Here is a 23,246-nt window from a genome sequence, read left to right on the forward strand (position 1 = left end):
AATAGAAATTTCTCAATATTTATAATCCACAGATCATCCTGTATTATTTGAAAAGAAAGAAAATTATTCTCCTTGTTGGTTTTGAAGAGCTAAGAAATTTTTTAAAAATATTATTTGGGTAAGTGGCCTTGGCAACAACCTCAGTAAGTGTATTTAGAAGAAATAGGCAAGTTATTATAGTGTATAAAAAAGTATTTTAGCATCTGTTCAAAATCATTTAAGTGACTACCTTAACCCCAGAAATGTATCCTAAAACCCAGAAAAATTAAAACCAAACCCATGCTTAACTTTTTAATCATTTTCTTCATTCTAAATTGTTCATGCTAATGAACACAATATCATGGCTTTATAGATTTCTTAGACACAATTTTCAACGTGGCTGAGACTGAACTTATCTCATATTAGGAAACCAAAAGGTCTTTTTCCTTAGTGTTTAAAAAATAAATGGATATAAAGTAAGGGGAGAAGACGTTTAAGAATAAAGTCAGACAAAGCACACACTCAGACATACTTCTGGACTCGGATGTACCAATTAGAGAACTGTGAAGAGACAAAATGCCAATTATAGTACATGTAAACATCTATTCAAATTGATAAAGAGCAAACATAAAATGATAGGATGATATTTTAACAGTCGTCTCCAGACAGGAACAGGTCTTGCTGTTGTAGTCACAAAGCTAAATTCAGGCAATGATGATCTCTCTCTGCTGGAAAAAGAGAAGACTATTAAAAACACTTTGAAAATAGTAAGTAAATCTAAAAACTGAATCACACCATAAATTGATCGCCAACTTTTCTAAACATTAAAAAAAAAATCTATTTCAGAAAGGAATCAAAATCAAAGTTGAAACAAATTCCACAAAGAATCAGCTTTGGGTTAATGATATTAACAAAACCTCTCTGCATCATGCTTCCTTAAAACATTAAGCCACAAAGATCTCAGCACTACAGCATGGCTGTGGTCTACAATTTCTGCTTAGGAAATGCAGTAACTGACAAAAGAGTAAACTGTTATAGAAGTATGGGTAGGCAAAGTAGTTTTAAGAAATTATGAACAAATTCCAAGACACTGTATATAAAAATTAAAGCAAGAACAATCTTCTTAAATTTCCCAAAGATTTCAAAGTAATTGTGAGTTGGATCTACTTTCCTTAAGCTCCATATGATAATGACTTCATTCTTTAATTAATATAGGACATAAAATTCTATACTAAACACAATGATTAACAACCAAAAATAAAAAGAACACATCAGAATGAGACAGTGCTTGGTATACAAAAGAAGACTAACTTTGGATGATGGGAAGATAAGTGGATGGATGAAATAAAGTTAATAGGGAGGAGTAATTAAAAAGAAACAAGTAATCTTAAATTGATACAAAAAAAACGCAAAAAATGCTTTCAGTTACACTAAGTAATGAGTACATATTACTGATAAACTGCAAGAAAGTTATTTACCAAATTAAGAATTTTTCTACTAACAAAGTATGACGTTTTCAATTAGAAATTACTGAGAATGGCAGTCATTTCACCAAGATTTATTTCTTTCTTAGAACTTTTAGGTAGCTAATCTGGAAGATAATCTGTCATCTGATAGGTGTATAATGATCGGAGAGAGAAAAAAAAAACTACTCTTCTCTAAAAGCCTGTATACATACCTTAGAATAACTAGCCAGTTCAGGAAGTTAACAAGAACAAGGTAGTTCCTGAGATCTGGGAAAAGGAAATTTTCCTCTCTGCCTTACACACATCATTCCCTGATGGTTTAATCCTAGATTGAATTTTCATTTTTATTTATAGGGCTTTAGAAGAGTAAGAGAAGCCCTGAGAGAAAAGACCAAAAAGTGAACTAATTTAATTAGCCAGAATTTCATGCAGAATTTCATGCAGCCTTTGTTTTAAAAGGCTAAAAGGGAAGGGAAGGGAAGGGAAGGAAAAAAGCTTACAAATATTTATACAAATTCTAGAAGGACTAAAACTAATTTTCTACAACTGGTTCACATCATGTGTAAGGGGAAGGAAAAAAAAGAATATATAGATTGATAAAGTTTGTATAACACTCTAAAATAACCATTCATATTTCCACATATCAAACAAGCAACTGTTTTTGCTTTCTTAAGTAACCCTTAGAGTCAATGATTAGTGTTCCAAGTAAGATTGGAAATACAGTTCCCATAAACAGTTCTAGTCACAGGAAATTTCCTACATTTAAGCTCAGCCATACTTTCTACAGGTCATCAGCTAAAACACTAAAGTCTCATCTTTATAGTAAACTACTGGTTGATACACTTGATCATATTACAGTAAAACAAGAGCTATGGAATACTCTCCCATTCCTGCAACATGATTTCATTAAATGGTTGGGCATCAGTTAAATACTAAAATTAATTTTTTAAATCTTACAATTATCCAGTAACATTTAAACAACACTGCTTAAGTAGACATAAAATATTGAGTGAAATATGTAAAATGACAACTCAACCATCCCTTGAAGTAATCCTAATCAATCTTTTAACCAATAATATATAATTTCTCTCAATTTTTTCCTGTAAGCAGTGACTACTACATTGTTCTCAATCCTTTTTGACTTCAAATTCAGCTCAGATCTATACTAAAACAAAGAACTTGTTGGGAGAACTGTAGAATTTAAAATGTGTTTCAAGTTTTAGGTAGCATATTGTAATAGGAAAAGTGTTTTAGCCTTTGAGTTTAGAAGCAAAAGGAAAAGTTATAGGTAGGAAAAGTCTAGTGAATTTGGAAGTTTATCTATACTCTAAAGGTTAAATGAATTTTGCACCAGCCAACGGTGAGCATTTGGGAACACTTACATATAAAACTGTACCAAGACATGATATACAGATTATCATAATCAAATCTAAGTTGCTTCCATTGATGACAGAAATAATGGCAACAGATAGGGAGAACTGGTACAGATATATTAAATTGTTTTAGATCAAATACTAATATACCACCAAGGAAACTGTAGATGTGCAAGGGACCTTACAGATCATCTAGTCCAAGCCTTTTCATTTTACAGACAAGGAAACACTCCTGGTTGACACTTGCTTAAGGCCAGAGAGTTAGTTGCAGAGCTGGGACCATAAGCTAAATCTCTTATCTGGTATTCTATGCGAGGTCATCTTTGGATATAAAGAAAATTAGTGGGATGGACTAGATTGGTGGCTCTTGGTATTTCTATTCTTATACACTGACAGAAACCAAAAGCTGTTTTACTCCTGAAACTGACAACATTTAATACTCCAAATTATTAATGTCTCACTTAATTGCTGTGGAAATTCCACTAAGACTACATGTACATTCCTCCAACAGTATTTGTAACCCCACTGTTGCAATACTTAACTGTATCACTTGTTTAGCAAAATAGTCTCAATAACGGAGAAGACCTTCAGGAGAGACTTTTGAAAAATTGATAAGAATTAACAAGGGTGGTAATTGTCACTCCATTATTGGAGATTTAAATATGCATTCATTCGTTAATTCATCCAACAAACATCTGAGTGCCCACTATGAGCCAGGCTTTGTGATAATCACTAGAGATAAAAAGATGAATAAGACATGGTCCCCTTCCTAGAGGAGCTTGTAATTTAGTGGGGAAGACAGACATATAAACCAGATAAATTATATTACAACATAAGTACTGTAACAGAGATATGAACAAAGTGCTGTATTAGAAGGGAGTGTAAAGGTATGAACTAGCTAATGACCAGGAAGTCTACTAATTTTGTGCAAGAACTACCACATTTACTGCAAACACAATCTCATGCTCAATCAATAATTAGGAAGGAGTAACAATGTAGAAGTAAAAAAAATAAAAATAAAAATTGGCACTGAAATCAGAATGCCGGCATTTAAATCTAGTCCTTTCACTCACTAGCTGTGACTTTGGGCAAGTCACTCCAACTCTATTAGCCTAAGTTTCCTTATCTGTAAAATGGGAATCAGCAACTACTTCAAAGGGATATCTTAAGTTTTAAATCAGAAACATGATAGTACATACAGAGTACTAGTATTTATAAACATATTAATTTTAAAAATCCAATCATTAAATACTAAGTAATATTTATAGCTAAGATCTTATTAATGAGAATAATAATATAATTGTGACCCTAATGAATGTGTGTAATGTTTAATCCCCATACTTTGGGACCAAACTGAAACGCTTGTTTTCTGATTCATTCAAAGCAATATGGCTTAAGAAAACATTTTAATTTTGGGTTACTAGAGAATTTAAGACTAGGGAAACTGATAAGCTATTTATGGATTTAAATAAGTAGGAAGTAATTATTTTACAATAATTTTTAAAATATCAGGCTAAAATGTATTAATCAAATTATAAAGCCAAAAAATCAGCATGGAGATTTAACTGGCCTTTGAAAGATTTTCTTTCTTTATAATACCTGTTTGGTGTAAAGAGAAGAAACGTGAGCCTCTGCCAATTTGGCACCTTTCACGACTACTAAAAAGAAAAGAAAACAAACTTACCTAATGAATCAGAATAGCACATAGTCAACATACAAGAGACTACATAAAAATATATCACAGATCTAAGTAAAGAAGTTTTTGAGTAAAGTCACTATTTTGACAAAAGAAATTGATTTTGAAATTTTAAATATTAACACGTGTACCAACTGCAAGCCCAAACATTCCTATGAAATAGCATTATCATCAGGAACATATATACAACTTTAACCCTAAATGTGGGAGGAAAAAAAAAAAAAGAGGAACAGCATCCATTATTTACCCCACTGACAGAAGATTATGGTGTTTGGAATTACAGTTGTGACTGTGAGGATCCCAGTATGGGAAGAAAGTGATTTTTTTTTTTTTTTTAATGTGACATTTAATATAATCACTATAATCTCAGAAGGGGCAGGAACACTTGCAACTGAAATGATGAATTTTAAAAGATAAACAGGTAATCTCCCACCCCCTCAATCTACAAAGAATGCATTTATTTCCTGAAACTGCTGTTTTATCAATGATCACGTTCATTTGCCAGAGAAATCCACTTAAAAATCACAATATTGTGTCAAATGTCAAAGATTTTTATACAAAGTATAGGAAATGCACACTTAAAATATCAGACTGGAACACTTACCAAACAGTGTTTTCCTAAAGTAGTATCTATAGTACATTTCTTTATTCATACATCTTCAAATGGTCAAGTTTTCTTTCATACATCCAAAATGTAATGTGATGTTTTCTTATTCACCAAATGTTAGCTCTACTTGAAGTCTGGTTCCAAACTAATCAGCCTGCTTTTAAATTTTAAGACAGCTGTTGAAAATTTATAGGATCAAACCAAACTGAAGTGGTATAAATTTTTAACATTGGATTGTACATTATTTGTAAAGGTACCAGTAATCATTATTAATAAGTTAGTGATTATAGCTCCTTTTGTGATAATTGGGGGGAAGGGTAGATCACCATCTGGAATGGTCTATTTATTTTAATTTTTTTTCTTTTCTTTCTTTTTTTTTTTTTTTTTTTTCTTTTTTAAAATCAAGGAACATTGTCTTGGTCTTTGTGGGCTTTTTTTTTTTTTGTCATTTTCTTTTCTTCTCTTTTCTGTTCTTTTCAAGAGACCATTCCGCTTTATTTTTAACATCTGAATGTATAAGGACTCATATGCAAAGCAGTCATACACCGTTATCATTAAAACCCATATGGTAAAATACATACACAAGTCCAACAAAAGGCTAATACATAGTAAAGCCTAAGCATACTACTATGTAATATTATGAATACATAACTTGGAGACTTTAGTTAGAGTACTATGTTATCTATTCATTTTTGAAAACATTCATTAAGATTTTAAATGCAAATTCATTCCTTATTTGGAGTAAAACAAAATCCTCTAAGTTATAACAAGTATTGGTCATAAGTTTTTAGACCTATTCATTAAATTACAAAGAACCCAAAGAATTCTGTAATGTTCAGTAGAAGTATGTAATAAAAACATTGCATATGTTTCTAGTGTGATGTCTTTAGCAATTGTTTACTGAAATAAAATGCAAACATCAATCTTTCAAAATACAGGATCAGAAGGTAGTTTTCTTCTCTTTTGTCTATTTGTGAAATCCATCTTCATCACATTTTACCAAAAAATTGTTTTTACAAATATGTAAAAGTACATTAGATAATACTAATGAAACACAGGTAGAGTTCTAGCATATGCAGATCAATGATCAGTCAAATCATCTTCTCCAAGAACGAGATTCATTGTCCTCTTCTTCTTCATCATCATCTTGAAGTAATGAGTCATCCACCAAAGACTCTTCCTGAAACTTTAGGTTAAAATGCATTTAGGAATTTACCCAAAAAAAAAAAGAAAAGAAAAAAGGTGACACTTTTAAATACTGATTTCTCTCAACAGAGTCGAATACAAAAGGTATTTCTATAGCTACAATATTCAAGAAACAAAGAAAAGCAACCTTTATCCACTCAATGGTTTCTCTACAGTATCTATTCTATTGCTTCTAGCAAACAAGCACTAAAAAAATATCTAAGTAAGCTTTTTGTACATGCCATTTCTCCTGCCTCACTCAATCAAATTATGCCATCTTCTACACCTACAAAACATTGCTCAATACCTTTTGTTGGAAAAAAAAAAAAAAGAAAAAAGAAATGAAAAAAAAGAAAGAAAGAAAACATCAATAAATCTTCTCTGACTTACCCTAACCCTGGACACTAAATCAACCAATTAACTTGTAGAAAAGTCTATCAAGATTTATATTTCTTTTCTGCTATATGTAACAAACATTTCTTTTATAGAATTCCTTGCTTTTCCCCATTCCCTTCATAAAAGCTTCTCAGACTGCTTTTCAAACTTTTCAAAATACCTAATACCAGGAGCTCTCCTGCTTTTCTCCCCATTCAATTCAAACTCATGGAAGGACAAAGGTATAATCTAAAATATAAAATGACAAATCATGTATATGAGTTTCAAAATACACATTTTATTCTTGCATTTGACTACGGATATGTATAACAGCCTTGAATGCTCTTCAAACAAAATGAAGTGCCATTACAAGAATCTAACAAAGGTAAAACATGGAATCAGTTCCCCACCTTACCTTTATTTATTAACTTCCTCAACTTTTTCCTACAGCTTATTTCATGATTAAAATAGAGTTGCTTATTTTTAAGTGTATGGTTTCAAAGTGCTCTCCCATTTCACTGTTCCTTATGCTTACACCTCTAAGCCACCATACTGATTGCTGTACCCAAGAAAAAGGGACCCTTCCATACCTATTCCTCTTCCACACCTAAAATGCCTCTCTCAACTATATTCCCAGTCCCAGCTCTTGGTTATGGAAAGCTTTCTTATCCTTCAGGGTTCAGCTCCACTGTCACCACCTTCTTCAAGATTCTTCTGGACAGAAATAATCACTCCTTCCCGTGGGTTCCCACAGCGTATTGTTCAAATCTTTATTGAGCATATCACTCTGCCTTTCATTATAATTAATTTTTTATGTGTCTGTCACCACCCCCCTTTCCAGATTATAAGCTCCTTGAGGATAGGGACCGTGTCTTATTCATTTTTGTGCCTATCACAGTATCTACCATTTAGCAGGCATTCACTCTAATCAACTAAAACAATATGAATTAAAATAAAGGAAACCTGAAATGTTAATAAAGCAAATAAGTAGGATATATACTCTAAACTTAAAATATTACAAGATTTCCTGTGGATAAAAATCTAATGAATAATTATTGTTTTCTAAGAGTAAATGAAAACTGAGTATGTGTGTGTGTATATATATATATGTATATATGTATATACACACACACATATATATATATGATTTTCTTTTTCTTTTCTTTTTTTGGATTAGCAATCCACAGTTCTCATTAATCCAGAAAATTTAAAGTTGTCTGCATTTATCTGATATCCCCTGCCTGGAATATGGCTCAGGAATAAAAGTTTTATGTTAAAATCACAGCCATAAAATCACATTTCATAAAAAATGTGAACATTTGAGGGCAAAGACAAATTAAAAAAAAAAACATACTTCCTCTTCATCAGGTTCAACTTCTTCTGTTTCAACAGCTGAAATATTAGTTATTGGTTTATTCCATGCCAGTTTTAGATCCTGCCCTTTGAAACGAGCTCCATGAACTGCAGCCTAAAACAATTAAGAACATTAGAATGTAGAACATTAATAATTTCTGAAGAAAACAATGAAATGTTACAGTACTTAATATTTAAATCAGTAAAACAAAAGTGAAGACAGCTATCCGTTTACTTTGTGGTTATTTCTCCATTTACTATTTATAATTATATTTATAATTTACTTTTTATGGTTATTTACTTCTAAAATCAGTCTTGTGATTAGAAATACCTTTAAACAGGAAACAAGAACACTTTCTCATACTTCAACGGAACTACTTTACTACTGGCCGGTATCTGACTAGAGAACTATGTCTACATGTTTATAATACAATGATAACTGCTATTCAAGCAACAATCTCAAACCATTTCAAGATCTTGGCTGTAGGTTCTGAACTGAAGTCTCAATGAGAATCAATAGGCTAAATGTATCTTAATGCATTTTAATTCTTGTTAATTTACGAATGACATATGTAGTAACTACAAACTGGAAACCTTTAACAAATATAATAATTTTGCATGCGTAAAGTATCATATTATTTTAAAATTACATCAGTAGTTTAAAGTATCACATTATTTTTAAATATACGATGTATGACATATCACTGTTACAAAACGTAAGTATCTCCATGAGAAAAGAAACCCTGAATGTTTCTATTGAAACTAAAGTACTTCCTACAAAGCTTTCAGAACTGCATATGATATAAGTTAAACTTAGTATTTGTTACATTAAGTGGCTGGTGAAGAAATCGTCCATTCAAATTAAAGTAACATGAACTAATAATATAAATCAATGTTAGCAACATACTGAAATAACTCATAGTCACAAAAGATTTATAGTACAACCTCAAAGTATAGCATAATGTGAAATCTAGAAACAATTACATGTTCAATGACAACTGATCATAAGTTGTATGACATTAAAGTCTCTAGGTATAAATTTTAAATCTGCACATAAAAATCCGTGATAAATTTAAAAGATTCCGCGCCTATTAAAATGCAGCTCGGGAGGAGTTTTTAGTCCATGGCTTCATCACAGTGTCACGTAACTGAAAGAATTTTTAAGTACTTATATATGATATTCCACTTAACAACTTGCAAGTTTTTAAACCTGTAACTATTACATAAAAATATACTACAGTAATATATGTACATATATATACATATATTACCATAAGGAACTCGAATAGACTCATGCAAAATGTCTACTCAGAAAGTCCATCTTTTCATCTAGTTAAAAAAGGCCAAAAATTTCAGTGACATTTTCTATAGGTTCTTGACAAACATTTCTGATGACCTAGTATTATAAATCTCTATATTTAGCACACACATCTTCAAATTTATAAGGTGAGTCTACAACTCTCTAAAGTTTTAATTTTAACATTTTACAGGATGATTTTCAAAGTTAGATGTACTCAACATTTTATCAATGTTCTCCATTAGAAACTTTTGACTATTTGGCTGTATAAATTTTTGAGATAACGGAGTCCTTGCTTTGTGAAGAGGCAAATTTATTTTAGATAATCTGTGACATAAAATCTTTAAAGTTAAAAAAAAAAGTTCTGCAATCCATCCATTTTATTATTTAAAAAATTCAAATATTTCAGGTCACATAATATAAAAAATTGTAATTCATGATTAATCTTCCCAAAGAGATAACCACCATTCCATGAAGAATTTGGGAAAAAGCTCTGCAATACACTAAAAAAAGTCCTGTACACATACTAAAAGGGTTTGTGTATATACATATGTATGATATGCACATGGGAACATACTTTACATCATACTTAAACTAATTTCTTGAATGGAATTTTGTCATATTTGGCAAAATACTCTTATCTCAAATGGATCTGGATTTTTGTTTATAATGCATGTTTTTACTGCTGTTGTATTTGTCATAAAGAAGCTTAAATTTTCATGTTCTGTAATTTATCTATCTTGTGCCAGTCCTTTAAAAAGCTTTTCCACACTAGGATTATTTTCAGAGATCCCCTAGCTTTTTACTAGTCATATGTATTAAAAAAAGAAAAAAAACTTTTATTCATCTTGATTTTGATACCAAAAATAAAGACATAATAATGTACTATTTTTTTCCTAACAGTCCATTGTCCTAACACTCTTCACAGATTATTCAGTAAATTTAAATTCCCTGACTTAAATAAAGCATTTCCTTGTAATCCTCTATAATTTTTATATATACTTATTATGTCTTTTCTAGACTCAATTTTGTCCTAGTCTCTATCCATACCATTACTATATTCTTTATTTCATAATGAATTTGGTATGCTTTTCAGAATATTTTTGGTTATTCTGACATTATTTTGTCCTATGACCTGTGGAATCTTTTGGCCAAGTCCAGTATCATACTGTGTTACTGATGCTTGATAATATAGTATCAGCTAGATCAGTGCTTTTCATTTCTGTGGCATTTGCTTCAAGAGTTCTGCCACCATTTTATTAAAATGTACATTAAAAAATGAACTTCATAACTACTTATAAAATGTTAATAAAAAAACATGTTTAAATATATTCCAGGGGATGCTTATCTGAGCAAGGTGGCAGTGGTCATAAAGGTGGAAGTGGGGCTCAACATAAAAATATACAAAATAAGAAAGGAAAGTGGGAGCAAGTAACTTCAGAGAAAGATATGAGGAAGATTCAGAGGAAGAAATTAAATTTGCTCATCTCAATGTAAACAGTTGATAATCCAAATGAAAAATTACCAAAGTACCAAAGTAAAGCCAGAAAAGGAAAATATATATATAAACAAATCTTTTCTAAAGAAAAAGGTTTTAAAACGATACATGGTCTAGGGGGCGCTGGGTGGCTCAGTCAGTTAAGCGTCCGACTTCAGCTCAGGTCGTGATCTCGCAGTCTGTGAGTTGGAGCCCTGTGCTAACAGCTCAGAGTTTGGAGCCTGTTTCAGATTCTGTGTCTCCCTCTCTCTGCCCCTCCCCCACTCACGCAGTCTTCCTCTGTCTCTTAAAAATGAATAAACGTTAAAAAAAAAAAAAAAAAGATTACATGGTCTAAAATCAGTAAACCCTGATAATTTCACAGATAAATTCTATTAAACTTTTGAGAAAATATATCTCCAATGCTACTTAAAATTAACTCAAAGCAAAAAATGGAAACTTTTCAAGTAGTTTCTATGAAGTCAGGTAAAACGGATAACTGATAAAAAATAATATCCACTCCCCCAACCTACAAACCAATTTTACTTTTGAAAACTGAATTAAAAGTAAAAATAAATACAAGAATAAAACCTTGCCATTTGCAAAATCATGGATGAATCTGGAGACTATTATGCTAAGTCAAGTCAGAAAAAGACAAATGCCACATGACTTCACTTACATACAGAATCTAAAAAAACAAAAACAAACACTCTTAAATTCAGAGAACAAACTGGTGGTTGCCAGAGTCCGGGAAAAGGGTAGGGGAATGGTGAAATACACATAGGGGATTAAAAGGTAAACTTCTGGTTAAAAAATAAAAAGTCACAAAAATGAACAGTATAATACAGGAAATATTAAAACCGTAATAATGTACATGGTGACAGATGGTGACTACACTTGTGGTGAGTACTGAATAATGTAGAGAATTATCAAATCACTATGCTTGATTGGAACTAATTGGAACTAACTTGGAACTAAGAACTAACTAATTGGAACTAACTTAATTGGAACTAATATAACACTGTATGTCAAGTATATCTCAATAATTTTTTTTTAAAAGTGAAACAAAACCAAAAACAAAAACAAAAAACAAAAAACCAAAGAACAGACTTCAGATTTCAGGGATTTATCAAAGAAATACAATACTGTGGGAATTTATACCAGAAGCAAATAGTTCAATTTTAGGAAACAATATAAATAGATGAAAGAAAACAAAAACCCTCAAATTTCTAACAAATACACAAAAGTTATGATATAAAATCTGTTTTTGATAAAAACCCAAAAATCTCTACAGCATTCAAAAATGGGAATCATTTGGGGCGCCTGGGTGGCTCAATCGGTTAAGCCTCCGACTTCAGCTCAGGTCATGATCTCACGGTCCGTGAGTTCGAGCCCCGCGTCGGGCTCTGGGCTGATGGCTCAGAGCCTGGAGCCTGCTTCTGATTCTGTGTCTCCCTCTCTCTCTGCCCCTCCCCCGTTCATGCTCTGTCTCTCTCTCTGTCTCAAAAATGAATAAACGTTAAAAAAATTAAAAAAAAAAAATGGGAATCATTTGCATGCTACCTTCACCTAAAAAGTCAGCATCATATATATTACTAAAAGTATTAAAAATGTTTTCATTCATTTACCATTTTCATTCATTTCATGAACAAGACAACGAATGACATTTCATGAGTGAGTAAATGAGTAAATACACAACTACTACTACTACTACTGTTATTTAACATTTTTCTTTTTATTTTTTTAAGGTGTTTTTTTTTTTAATGTTTATTTATTTTTGAGAGAGAGAGAGAGAGAGAGAGAGAGAGAGCAAGCGAGCAGGAGAGGGACAGAGAGAGAGACACAAAATCCGAAGCAGGCTCCAGGCTCTGAGCTGTCAGCACAGAGGCCAACGCAGGGCTCAAACTCACGAACTGTGAGATTATGACCTGAACTGAAGTCAGACACTTAACCAACTGAGCCATCCAGGTGGCCCTATTGAATAACATTTTTCTGAAGGTACTAACAATTAAACAACACAAAGTAAGAAGTTATAAACATGAAAGACGAAGGTAAAACTACCATTACTTAGTGTTATGATTGAATGAATACTTGACAAACCCAAAAGAACAAAATATAAAACTATCAAAAGATAATTTGGTAAAACAACAGTTACATATTTAATAAAAACAAATAGTTTTTCTACATACAATCAAGAGAAAATACAATGGAAAAAATACCTCATTTAAAGTAACTTTAAGTTAAATGATTGGGGAGAACTACTAATATATTTACCTATACAAAGAAATTGTACATATTGTTTATATATATTTTATATTATATAATCTGCAACACATGTATATTACCTACATCTTATATATAAATAAAATACATACAAATATATATATATCTAATCTATATAAAGAAAATCTTTAAATGCTCTCAGAGGATAAAAAAAGGATTGAAATACAATGATATGCTTATGCTAGAGGAGTATTTAGTATCATAAAGATGTTAATTCTACTATAAAGTATTCTTCTTTTTAGAACCAGGTAAGTAATTTCTAAAGTTTATATGAAAAATAAACACATAAACATCTACCACGAAGATTCTGAAAATGAATAATAATAGCTGGGCATAATAAGAGGGAATTCAAACAACAGCCTTGAAAAGCTATTAAAATATATTATAAAGTTTAGCTTAATTAAAGATGAGGAAGAAGCACATGGAAAGAAAACTGATCAATGGAAGAGAACAGTACTAAGTAAGAGTACCCTTACATCCTACAGGTGAAATTATGGGAAAACTAGCTTTACTCAATGAAATCAAGTAGACACCTAGTTTATTCCTTACATCAAATAAAATTCTTATGAATTTTCATAAAAATGTTTAGAACTAATGAGCTAATTTTCTAGTATATAAAGAATTCCCATAATTCATTCAGAAAAAAAAAATCAGTAGAATAGACAACTCAGCAAGATAATAGGCAAATGACACAAATAGTTGACAGAAACAGAAATAAAGAGTATTTAAACACGAAAATGTTCAACTTCAATCATAAAAGTGTATTAAAAATGAAATGAGTTGCCATTTTTACCAAAATAAAATTGCCTGATATCTCACGATGGCTTATGTACCCATGTATTTTACATAAGCAAACCACTATGCAGAGTACACACATATGGCAAGTGTATGGGGAAAAGGCACTCGCATACATCTTTGGTGGGCAAGCAAATGTGGTACAACCTATATGGGTGGTGGGTGGTGGGCAATTTCAGAACTTTTAAATGCATATATCCTTTCATCCAGTAATAACGTTATCAAGAATATATCTTATAGTCATATTCACATACATACATAGAGAAATATTCACCAAGAATATTCACCGCTACACTGTAAAAGAATAAAAACAACTTAAAGTCCATTAACACGGTTATGTTTGGTATATCCATTTGGGGACAATCTCTCACTTTTCAGTCATATTTGAATGTCTCGTGTACCTTATTTTGTACTTTCACTTTGAAATATTGTGCATCTACGGATTATAGAAAATACAGAGACATTCATTCACTCATCTAGGACAATGGTTCAGTAAGAACAATGATATATTTGGAAATAAACACTGAAAAAGGTTGACAATTTTTTTTTCCCCCTTGGGAAGACTTATCACTTACCTTGAGTTTACATCCTCTTATATTTTTGGTGTTAAAATTTTATTTATTCTATAAAATGATGATGATGGTGCATGAAATTTTGTTTGTACTTTTAACACATTTTCCTTGATAAAATTAAAAACTGATACCTCTATGTCAACACACTAATTTTTAAATTCCTAAACGTTAATGATCCCGGACATCCAGAAGTTTGAAAACCAATGCCTTAGCCTATATACCCTGCTTGTAGAAGATCAGCTTCAACTTAATTTTCTATTCTCTTCTACAATAGGAAGGTTACAAAATTTTAAGAATTTTTTGGTTTAAGCAAATGATTATGATTTAACAACTTCCATAACTTAATTTCAAATGTGTATCATGGCAATGGTAGTTCTTCGTTTCAGCCTACTGAATAATTCCAACTAAAATGGTATTTACTCTGAAAAGGTAATTCTTTATTATATCTAACTTATTTTGTCACATATTCAAACTCCATATAATTCAGCGTTAAAGTCTTGTTTATGCATTAATCCCTAGTCTTTTGAATTGATTGCTATTCATTTGGAAAACATGAATTGTATTACACACACACACACACACACACACACACACACACACACACCTGAGGTGGAAAAAGCAACACCCAAGAAAGAAGGTATATGTCAATAAATCTTGTAAGAGCAAAACTTCCAATACTTATTTCAGGGGTAAGAGGTTTTTATTCCTCAGTCACATAAGCAAGGAGAAGTTTTAACAATGACAGCTACCATTGTTTTATGACTACTGCCTAGAAAATAGAACATAAAGAGACATACTCAAGCTACCTAACATTACACTGAAAATTGTCACTAAAGCATCAATTAAAGGAAGCTTATTCTTAACTTATACTCAATAATACTTTTTGAAAAAACCTGATCAAAGATTTACTTTGGTTAAGTACCTGACTCCTTCCTCTCTCTCTCAAAAAAAAAAAAAAAAAAAAAAAATTTATAAAGTATTTTAAAAAGGGTTTAGTTTTTAATGTAACATATATACATACAAGTTTTAAGAAGTTTTAAACTCTCATCAATAATACTCTCACAAACGATCTTTAAGTGAAAAGATTACCCAAACGAGATTTAAAAAAACATAACTCTAGGATCCATTCCTATTCTATAAAATGATCCACTTCCTACATCACTGATCTTAAAACTAGTTATTCCAGGGCCCCAGCTGAATGCTTAACTAAGATTTTTCAGACCCACACTCTTTTACTGGTTATAATGCCCCAAGAGCAACTCCCACCAGGTTAGGTCCCCAATAAGGTATCATTGTGTTGTCAAGGAGTATTCACTATAAAGAAGATAAATCAATTTAGAAAGTTTTTTTAAACTTTAACTTAGACCACAATCAAGTTAAAACTTCTGAAAGGCATACCACTCTTCCATTCACATTAGGTTAACTGTTTGGAACTCTTACAGCATTTTTCCAAGGACAAAATGGTACATGTATCTCTCTATAATCCTGAAGAAAGAACACACAAGGCTAAAAACATTTCCTATAAATCTCCCACACCTCATATCCATTTTCCTTTTTTTTAATCTTTTAAACCCAGATGAAAGACAAGGTTGCATATACTTGACCATTCTTTGTAAAGACAATTCAAGATACATAGCTTAAGATTACTATAAAGACCCTAAAAGCTAGAGCTATATATCATACGTTGCAAAAAGTTGTAGAGGCCTAGTTGGGGGTATGCTAAACTAGGGACACTTCTTTAGAGTTCAGCTTACTGGGACTAGTAAGTGGCGGATGACAGATGGCTTAGAAGGACTGCCATCAGGATTATATCTTAGCTTCTACCTTATCTCTCATCACTCATTCTCCCAAAGCAGACTTTGTTCTGGGCCAGCTGAGAAAAAGTGTAATGGAAAGTGGGATGGCCCTATCCCAGGTAAAAGAGAAAGGAAGGAGAAATGCTGGTGTCTCAAGACAATACAACTTAACATTCAACTTGGTAACTATTCTATCATGTTATAAACAGAATTGCCTAACTGCTTTAGGACATTCTTTGTGGCCATGAATTCCAATTCATATGACCTATCTACTGTCAAAGTGCAGTTATCTAGTAAGTTAAAATGTTTTCCTTTATATAAAACTTAAAAGAAATATTTATAAAACATTTAAATCTGAATTTTCAATAAATTAGATTTCTAATACTTACTGCTTCAGCTTCTGCTCTTGTCTTGAATGTAATTACTGCATGAAGTGAAGAGTCATCAATCTGACAATCTTCAATTTCACCATATTGCTTTAAATTAAAAAGAAGTATTTTCTCCAAATAAATATTTTGAAACATCCAAAATCCTAATGGTTTTTAAAACACCAATAAATGTAACCCAGAATATATAACAATTCATGGTGATTAACAGAAAAAAAGATGAATAATTCATTTAGTACTTGATGTTACAAGATAAAGAGTAGTCCTGTTTACAATTCTACACTTTTTAGAATTAGGGAAACTTATACTTGATTGAACTGTGCTTTAAATCAACGAAAGAGCGTCAAACACTGGGTTTCCTTATTGCCTTTCCTTGTACACTCATTATTCCAATCCCATAACGTGCCACCTTCTTTCTAAAACAGAATATTTAATCCTCAGAATTCATATTTTTGTGTGTGCCGTTCTCAATTTAAAGATGGTGCAAATAAAAAGAGTCAGAATTTAAATAATTTTCCCAAAGTAATTCAGTTAAATACCAGAAGAGTCCAGGTCTTTTAAGTTTAACATTCAAACTGACCCTGCTTTCACTCTTAACACATACTCCTCTACACCACACTCTTATAAAGAGTTAAACATGTTAAACAATGCTTGCTTCTGGTTTGCTGGATTTTATTTTTTCCATATGTAGAAAGATTTTTCTACAAACAACCTTTATCATATAAATTTCTAGTCCTTTATATATCATCACTAATACCTTTCTTCTTTTTTACCCCAAAATAAAATTATAATTATAATCTCATTAAATACACACGCACACACTCTATATCGAAAATTTCTATGAAGATAATGGACTCTAGAATCTGTTCTGTCAGGTACTAGCTTTGTGAACTTGAACAAGTTACGTAATCTCTTCATGCTTCATCTTCATCTCTAAAGTGGGCATAATAAAGGCACCTACCTCATAGAGTTGTTGAAATAATTCATAATATATTGAATTATATAAAGCACTCAGAATAATATCTGACACGAAATAAATGCTCTATGATTTTTATTACTACTACTACCACTACTACTGCCACCCCACCACCACCAGGCCCAGTGGGTAAATTAAAGAAAGCATTTCGTTAATCACAATTTGTAACAGTCAACAGTCCTATGAAAATGTAGGTTCTTTTCTGTTACTTGCCACAGGTTCAAATTCCAGGTTGAGACAGAGAACTACACTTTAAACCTGCATTCTTAAAGACTGATCAGTTTTAAATGTGCATTACCACTACTAAATTTGGACTTTCCAGACTCCTCTTCCTTAAATATTAATTTTAGTAATTTCATAAACATATACCACTTTTTTCAGTAACTCTCTATGTCCCAACAAACTATAGTTTCACCTTTGTAACTTCTGTTAACAGCTTAGAATGTGACTGTCAAACATATAAATCTGAATTTCCAAAAAGATTTAATCATTTCTGTAAGCTTATTGATCCTTCAAGATCTAAGTTCCAGTTTTACTGCCTTATGAAATTTTCTACTATCCTTTTCCGATCATATGCCTGTGTAAAAGATACTTCTCTAAGTTACTACTTACAGTTTTTAATAAATGTAACTTGATTATGCCACAAATTATGTTTATAATTTACTTTAACTTATCTGTGTTAAAATAATATATATAAAATCTTTGGAAGGTAAAGAACTGGTTATTTCCTACATATCTCCAGAGCAATTACTATAGGCCTGAGGGCATGACTGACGCTTAGTAACTAACCTTTGGGATACCACTAATCACAACGTTTAAGTTGAAACAGCCTTTAAACAAATATAATTTCCATTCTGCACATGAGCCAAATGGATCCCAGGAAGTCCAAGTTAAATAATGGCTTAGCCAGGACTAGAATCTCATTCTCCTTTCTCATAAGTCAGTCAGTCTGTATTAGACTGTATACCCTGGCACTGACTAAGGCAACTTCAAGATCATATATCAACATTTCATCTTGCTTCATTTCTAAGGTCAGCTTGATCAAGAATACAGTATTAACAAATAAAATTCCATCGTAATTTAAAAAAATCTGGATGGCTTACATATGTTAAATTTTCCCTTAAAAGTATCAAATGACACTAAACTACTGAACTTTTCCCTCTGCGATAGCAAAGTTTAAATCATTCATTTCACAGTATCTGAAGGCCTACGAGGTGTTAAGAATGGTAATGTTTCTTCCAGATAATAAACAAACAAAAATATGTCTGCTTTTTAAATAATTAACAAAAGATAATTATAGATTAATCAAACCCTTTGGTCAGATTAATGGGATTAAATTACTCATCATTTTCATAATTTCTCCTTTAATCATTATCCCCAACAATGACTATCAGTACTTGTTTTGTTGGACAGTAAGAAAGTACCGCAAAATGAGGAAGAAGATCTTCTCTATCACTCTCTGTAAATGCAGAAATTTCCAATGCCCTGGGACGATGATCCACCACAGCATGACCAGGCACACCTCGACCTCGACCTCGACCCCTGCCTCGGCCGTGAGCTGCACCTCGACCTCTTGAGTGAATTCCTCTACCCCGACCAGATGAAAGAATCCCTCGTTTTGCAGCCTTGAAGAGATTATAGACACACAAGTTAAATGCCACAATTTCTAACACAAGCCACACGTTATACATACTCTATCAAACTTTTATACAATCTGATATCATATTCAAATACTGGCTTAGAAAAGGGTATCATAATTTAAGGCTTTAGTTTTTAAAGTGAGCGTAAACTTAGGTAGCTAATGCATTTAGAAAACAAAGTAATATTTAAGTCATGTTTAAAATTGTTAAATGTGCCTTTTTCTAAGTTCGTTATTTTCCAAGATCTCAGATAGTATCATTAGATGACCAGCAATTCTTGATTTCCAAATAATACACGGTATGAAAATGTTACTTCACTAGCTTAATACATAGATACATAATTAATATACAATAAATTAATTTTTCCACTTAGGACCTTTAAATACAGTGTGTCTATTTATTTGCCTGGTGGCTTCAGTAGGTATAATTATCTCAAATTATCACTTTGGTCACTTACACTAACATCATCATACAACCAATGTAGCATGTTTAACTTCTATTCCACCACAGTGCTCCACATGAAAAGCACACCGTTCCTTCATTCCACAAATATTTAAAGAGCACTTCCTATGCTCAAGTCCTTACCTTCCTGAAACTCAAATCCTAGAGGGGTAAAGAGACATTTGGCAACCAAGTTATTTAATTATATTAATGAGAAGTAATTAAAAAAGTAAGGAAATGCTTTACTTAAAGACTTGAACAGAAAATTCAAGATCTTCAATAAATATGCTAGAATATCCATGAGGATATTTTTTCCTTGTTTTATTCTCCACCTGATCCCTAGCACTTACAATGGCAGCTGGCAGACTGTAGATATTTAGTATGTGTTCAATGACTCAAAGAAGAAACAAAGAACAAGCAAGGTAAGGGTGAGGGGTAGGGGCTACAACATGAACAAAGGAATCAAGGCTAAAATAAACACCGTACTCAAAAATACAGGAAATCCAGTGTAACTGGACCACATGGGACGAAGAAATGAGGCCACAGAGATAAGCAGAACCAGATCATGAAAAATTTTAAGGATCACTAAATTAAAGATTTTTATTTTTGTCCTAAGAGCCATGAAAACCAGTGAAAACATTTTAAGTAGAGAAGTAGAGTGATAACAATAAATCAGTATTTACAATGTTATTCTTGCTAGTTTTAAGAACATAGTAGAAGAAAGATGAGAATAAGCTGGGAAAGCAGTTGGTAGGCTACTAACGTAGCCCCAACAACTGAGGATGGAAGCTATGTCTACACTGGTGGCAATACAAGTAAGAGAGAAGAAAACATATTTATGACATACTTGGAAGTAACACGTATAACACTTGGTAACTACTTAGATATGGATAATAAAGGAAAGGGAGGAATCAATGAAGATTCCCAGATTTCTGGTTTGTGTAACTGTGTAGATGGAATTTAGGGGCAAGATAAGCTCAATTCTGAACAAGGGGGAGTCTGAGGATGTGAGATATCCAAGTGGAAATGTCAAGCAGGCACCAATGACAGATCTTTTCAAGTATTAATATTTGTTTCTTCATCTCAAGACAATTCATCTTAATTAACATTAGCTAAAGTAATAACCTAAAATCCAAATAATAAACTTCACAGGTCAAGGATTAATGTTCATAACGGGAGTAGCATATACAAAAGCATGCTCTGAGGAATACTCTCTCAAAATGTTGCCTGAAAAAGGGGGTCCATGGACAAATAAATTTGAGCAATATGGAATACTGATTATGTATATTTAAGGATTCACAAATTAAAAACCTCTAAGAAATCCTATGGCAAAAAGAATGTTTAACCTTTTCCAAATTTATTTGGCCTTAGAAGTTTTTGCACTAAGATCTGTTAACAAAGAATGGAACTGGCATGTTAAATGACACACTCCGGGACATACTGCATTATAATATCTGCATATGCTAATAGTAACTACAAACTATAAAGTTTAGCGATCATACAAGAAAAGCAGAAAATGCCATTCAGTGTTTAGCTAGATCATGATAGAGAACCAAAGCATGGACTAATAAAGAATACTGGTAGAACTATTATTTACTAAAATTTTATGCGCCCAAACTTTTTATGTGGTAGCTTAAGTCCCATCAACACAAGCAAGTATCCTCCATAATAAAGAAAACACAATTTCTATATTAACATAAAAGAAATACATGTTTTTCAAAACCTGTTATCTTGTCTAAGACGTACAGGCAGCCCTACCAACTTTCCAGAGAACGTAAGATGTACACAGGGTTAGAGGCCATCCTATGCTTTCCTATGACAAACAAGACAGAGCTTTAATACAAGCAAAGTGGCTGCTAAATGTGAAGTCTGTTAACGTTAATACCTGGACGCCAGTACTAAATTCAGATCTGTCCTAGGTCAGAAAAAAAAATCACCAGGGTGCTAACAAATTTGGGAAAAAACCCCATAATTCTCAGATGAAGCAAAATAACCTGAACCATAAAAAAATGCTAACTGTGGCATCAAACGATGATAAATATAGGCAAGTACCAATTACATTGATGGCATTAATGTCTCTGTACTTCAAAATGTAAACATTTTTACATTTAATTTTAAACATCTTTTTGCTAAATGTTACAAAATGCTAATTTGTAATAATTTCATAATGTCACTAGATTTTTCTTACAAAAAATAATCATATAGCTAAACTAGAGAAGAAAGTAGTTTATTTTCCTTTATAAACATCCACAGCACCATCTATAGGCAAAACTTAAGTAAGCATGTTTTCAATACAGTTCTCCAGTAAAAGTCTGGGCCGTATAGCAATTTAATATAATATGCCTATATATGTACAGAAGATCTCTTGAAAGAATACCTGAAAAGGCTTTAATAGATTTTGGTCTCAGGGAGGAGAGCTAGAAAAGGAACCAAACTTACTAGAAGTAGAGGGACTTGGGTGTAGAGGTAGAACTGCTGCCACCCCTCATTAAATGAACGATTTTATCTACCAGGTCTGAAACATTTGCTAACTTCTTCTCTCTTTCCTGTATTTGTCAGAGACTACCAACAATTATTGATTAGGATGAGGGGATACATTTTCAAATTGACCACCATGCCTACTACATCTGCTCATCTTTAGCATACTGGGTAGTTGTGGTGAAACGTACTTCCAGCTGTAATTCCGTATACTTTCTCCTAAGTTCAGTGACTTCTTCTCCAGCTTGCATCTTCTTATATAAATCCAGTTCCGTATCAAGCAATTCTTTCTGCATCTAGAAAATGGTAATTAATAATTTAAATGACAATAATTCATATCCTACATTTATAAAATGTTTTTTAATAAAAAATGTTTTTTAATATATATATTACTTATATATATAATAGTTTCTGTATTTATATATATATATATATATATATATATATATATACACACACATATATAGAGAGAGAGATATATATATATTATTTTTTTTTTTTACAAAGAACTTTTATAAATTCCCATTTAATCCATACATTCCTTCTCTATCTCCATCCAGTCCTACAGCCCTAGTCCAAGCCATCAATCATGTCTGGTCTACACTCCTACAATAGCTTCCTAATTTGTTCCTACTTCCGCTGATTTCCCTATAATTCATTTTCCGTACAGAAGCCAAAGTGAGGTTTCTATGGACTCATATGAACTAATTTTCAGGAAATAACTGGGAAAAGAAAAACAAAAAAACCCAAAGTGTTAATGAGCGCTATACAGTATGCTTTTATGTAGGAAAGAATACATACACGCCAAGAGGGAGGGAAGAATGGGAACAGAGTGGCAGGAATCAAAGGGAAACAGTCTTCTATATATACCTTTTTATATAGTTTAACTTTTGAATCATGTTTATGTTTTATTTATTCAAAATAATGTTAAATCAGCAAGAATGAAGGGAAGGGGTTCAAAACAGACTATCAATAGAAATACACCTAACTTTACCAAATTGATAACATAACCGCAGAAAGAAAAAAAAAAGTAATCCTAGGCCACAGTTCTGACTCTATATCCTTAGTCGA

General features: G+C 32.0%; 1 protein-coding gene across 16 annotated transcripts in view; it reads right to left on the reverse strand.

Annotated features, from left to right (window-relative positions):
* Positions 1–511: 511 nt before the first annotated feature.
* Positions 512–23,246, reverse strand: part of RBM26 (RNA binding motif protein 26) — an 82,835-nt gene continuing 60,100 nt past the window's right edge. For 14 of the 16 annotated variants that reach the window (XM_007098384.3, XM_042978958.1, XM_042978901.1 and 11 more), the window contains 5 exons: positions 22,367–22,471; positions 19,041–19,241; positions 16,644–16,730; positions 8,036–8,149; positions 5,650–6,307 (listed from right to left, as the gene is read on the reverse strand). In XM_007098384.3, the coding sequence (XP_007098446.2) occupies positions 6,218–6,307; positions 8,036–8,149; positions 16,644–16,730; positions 19,041–19,241; positions 22,367–22,471 (597 nt within the window). In that variant the 3' untranslated portion in view covers positions 5,650–6,217. Of the gene's footprint in view, positions 708–5,649; positions 6,308–8,035; positions 8,150–16,643; positions 16,731–19,040; positions 19,242–22,366; positions 22,472–23,246 lie in introns of those variants that run through there. The other 2 variants (XM_042978920.1, XM_042978910.1) reach the window with 2 other exon arrangements.

Source organism: Panthera tigris, chromosome A1 (genome assembly GCF_018350195.1).
Source record: "Panthera tigris isolate Pti1 chromosome A1, P.tigris_Pti1_mat1.1, whole genome shotgun sequence".
Classification (NCBI taxonomy): Eukaryota; Metazoa; Chordata; class Mammalia; order Carnivora; family Felidae; genus Panthera; species Panthera tigris.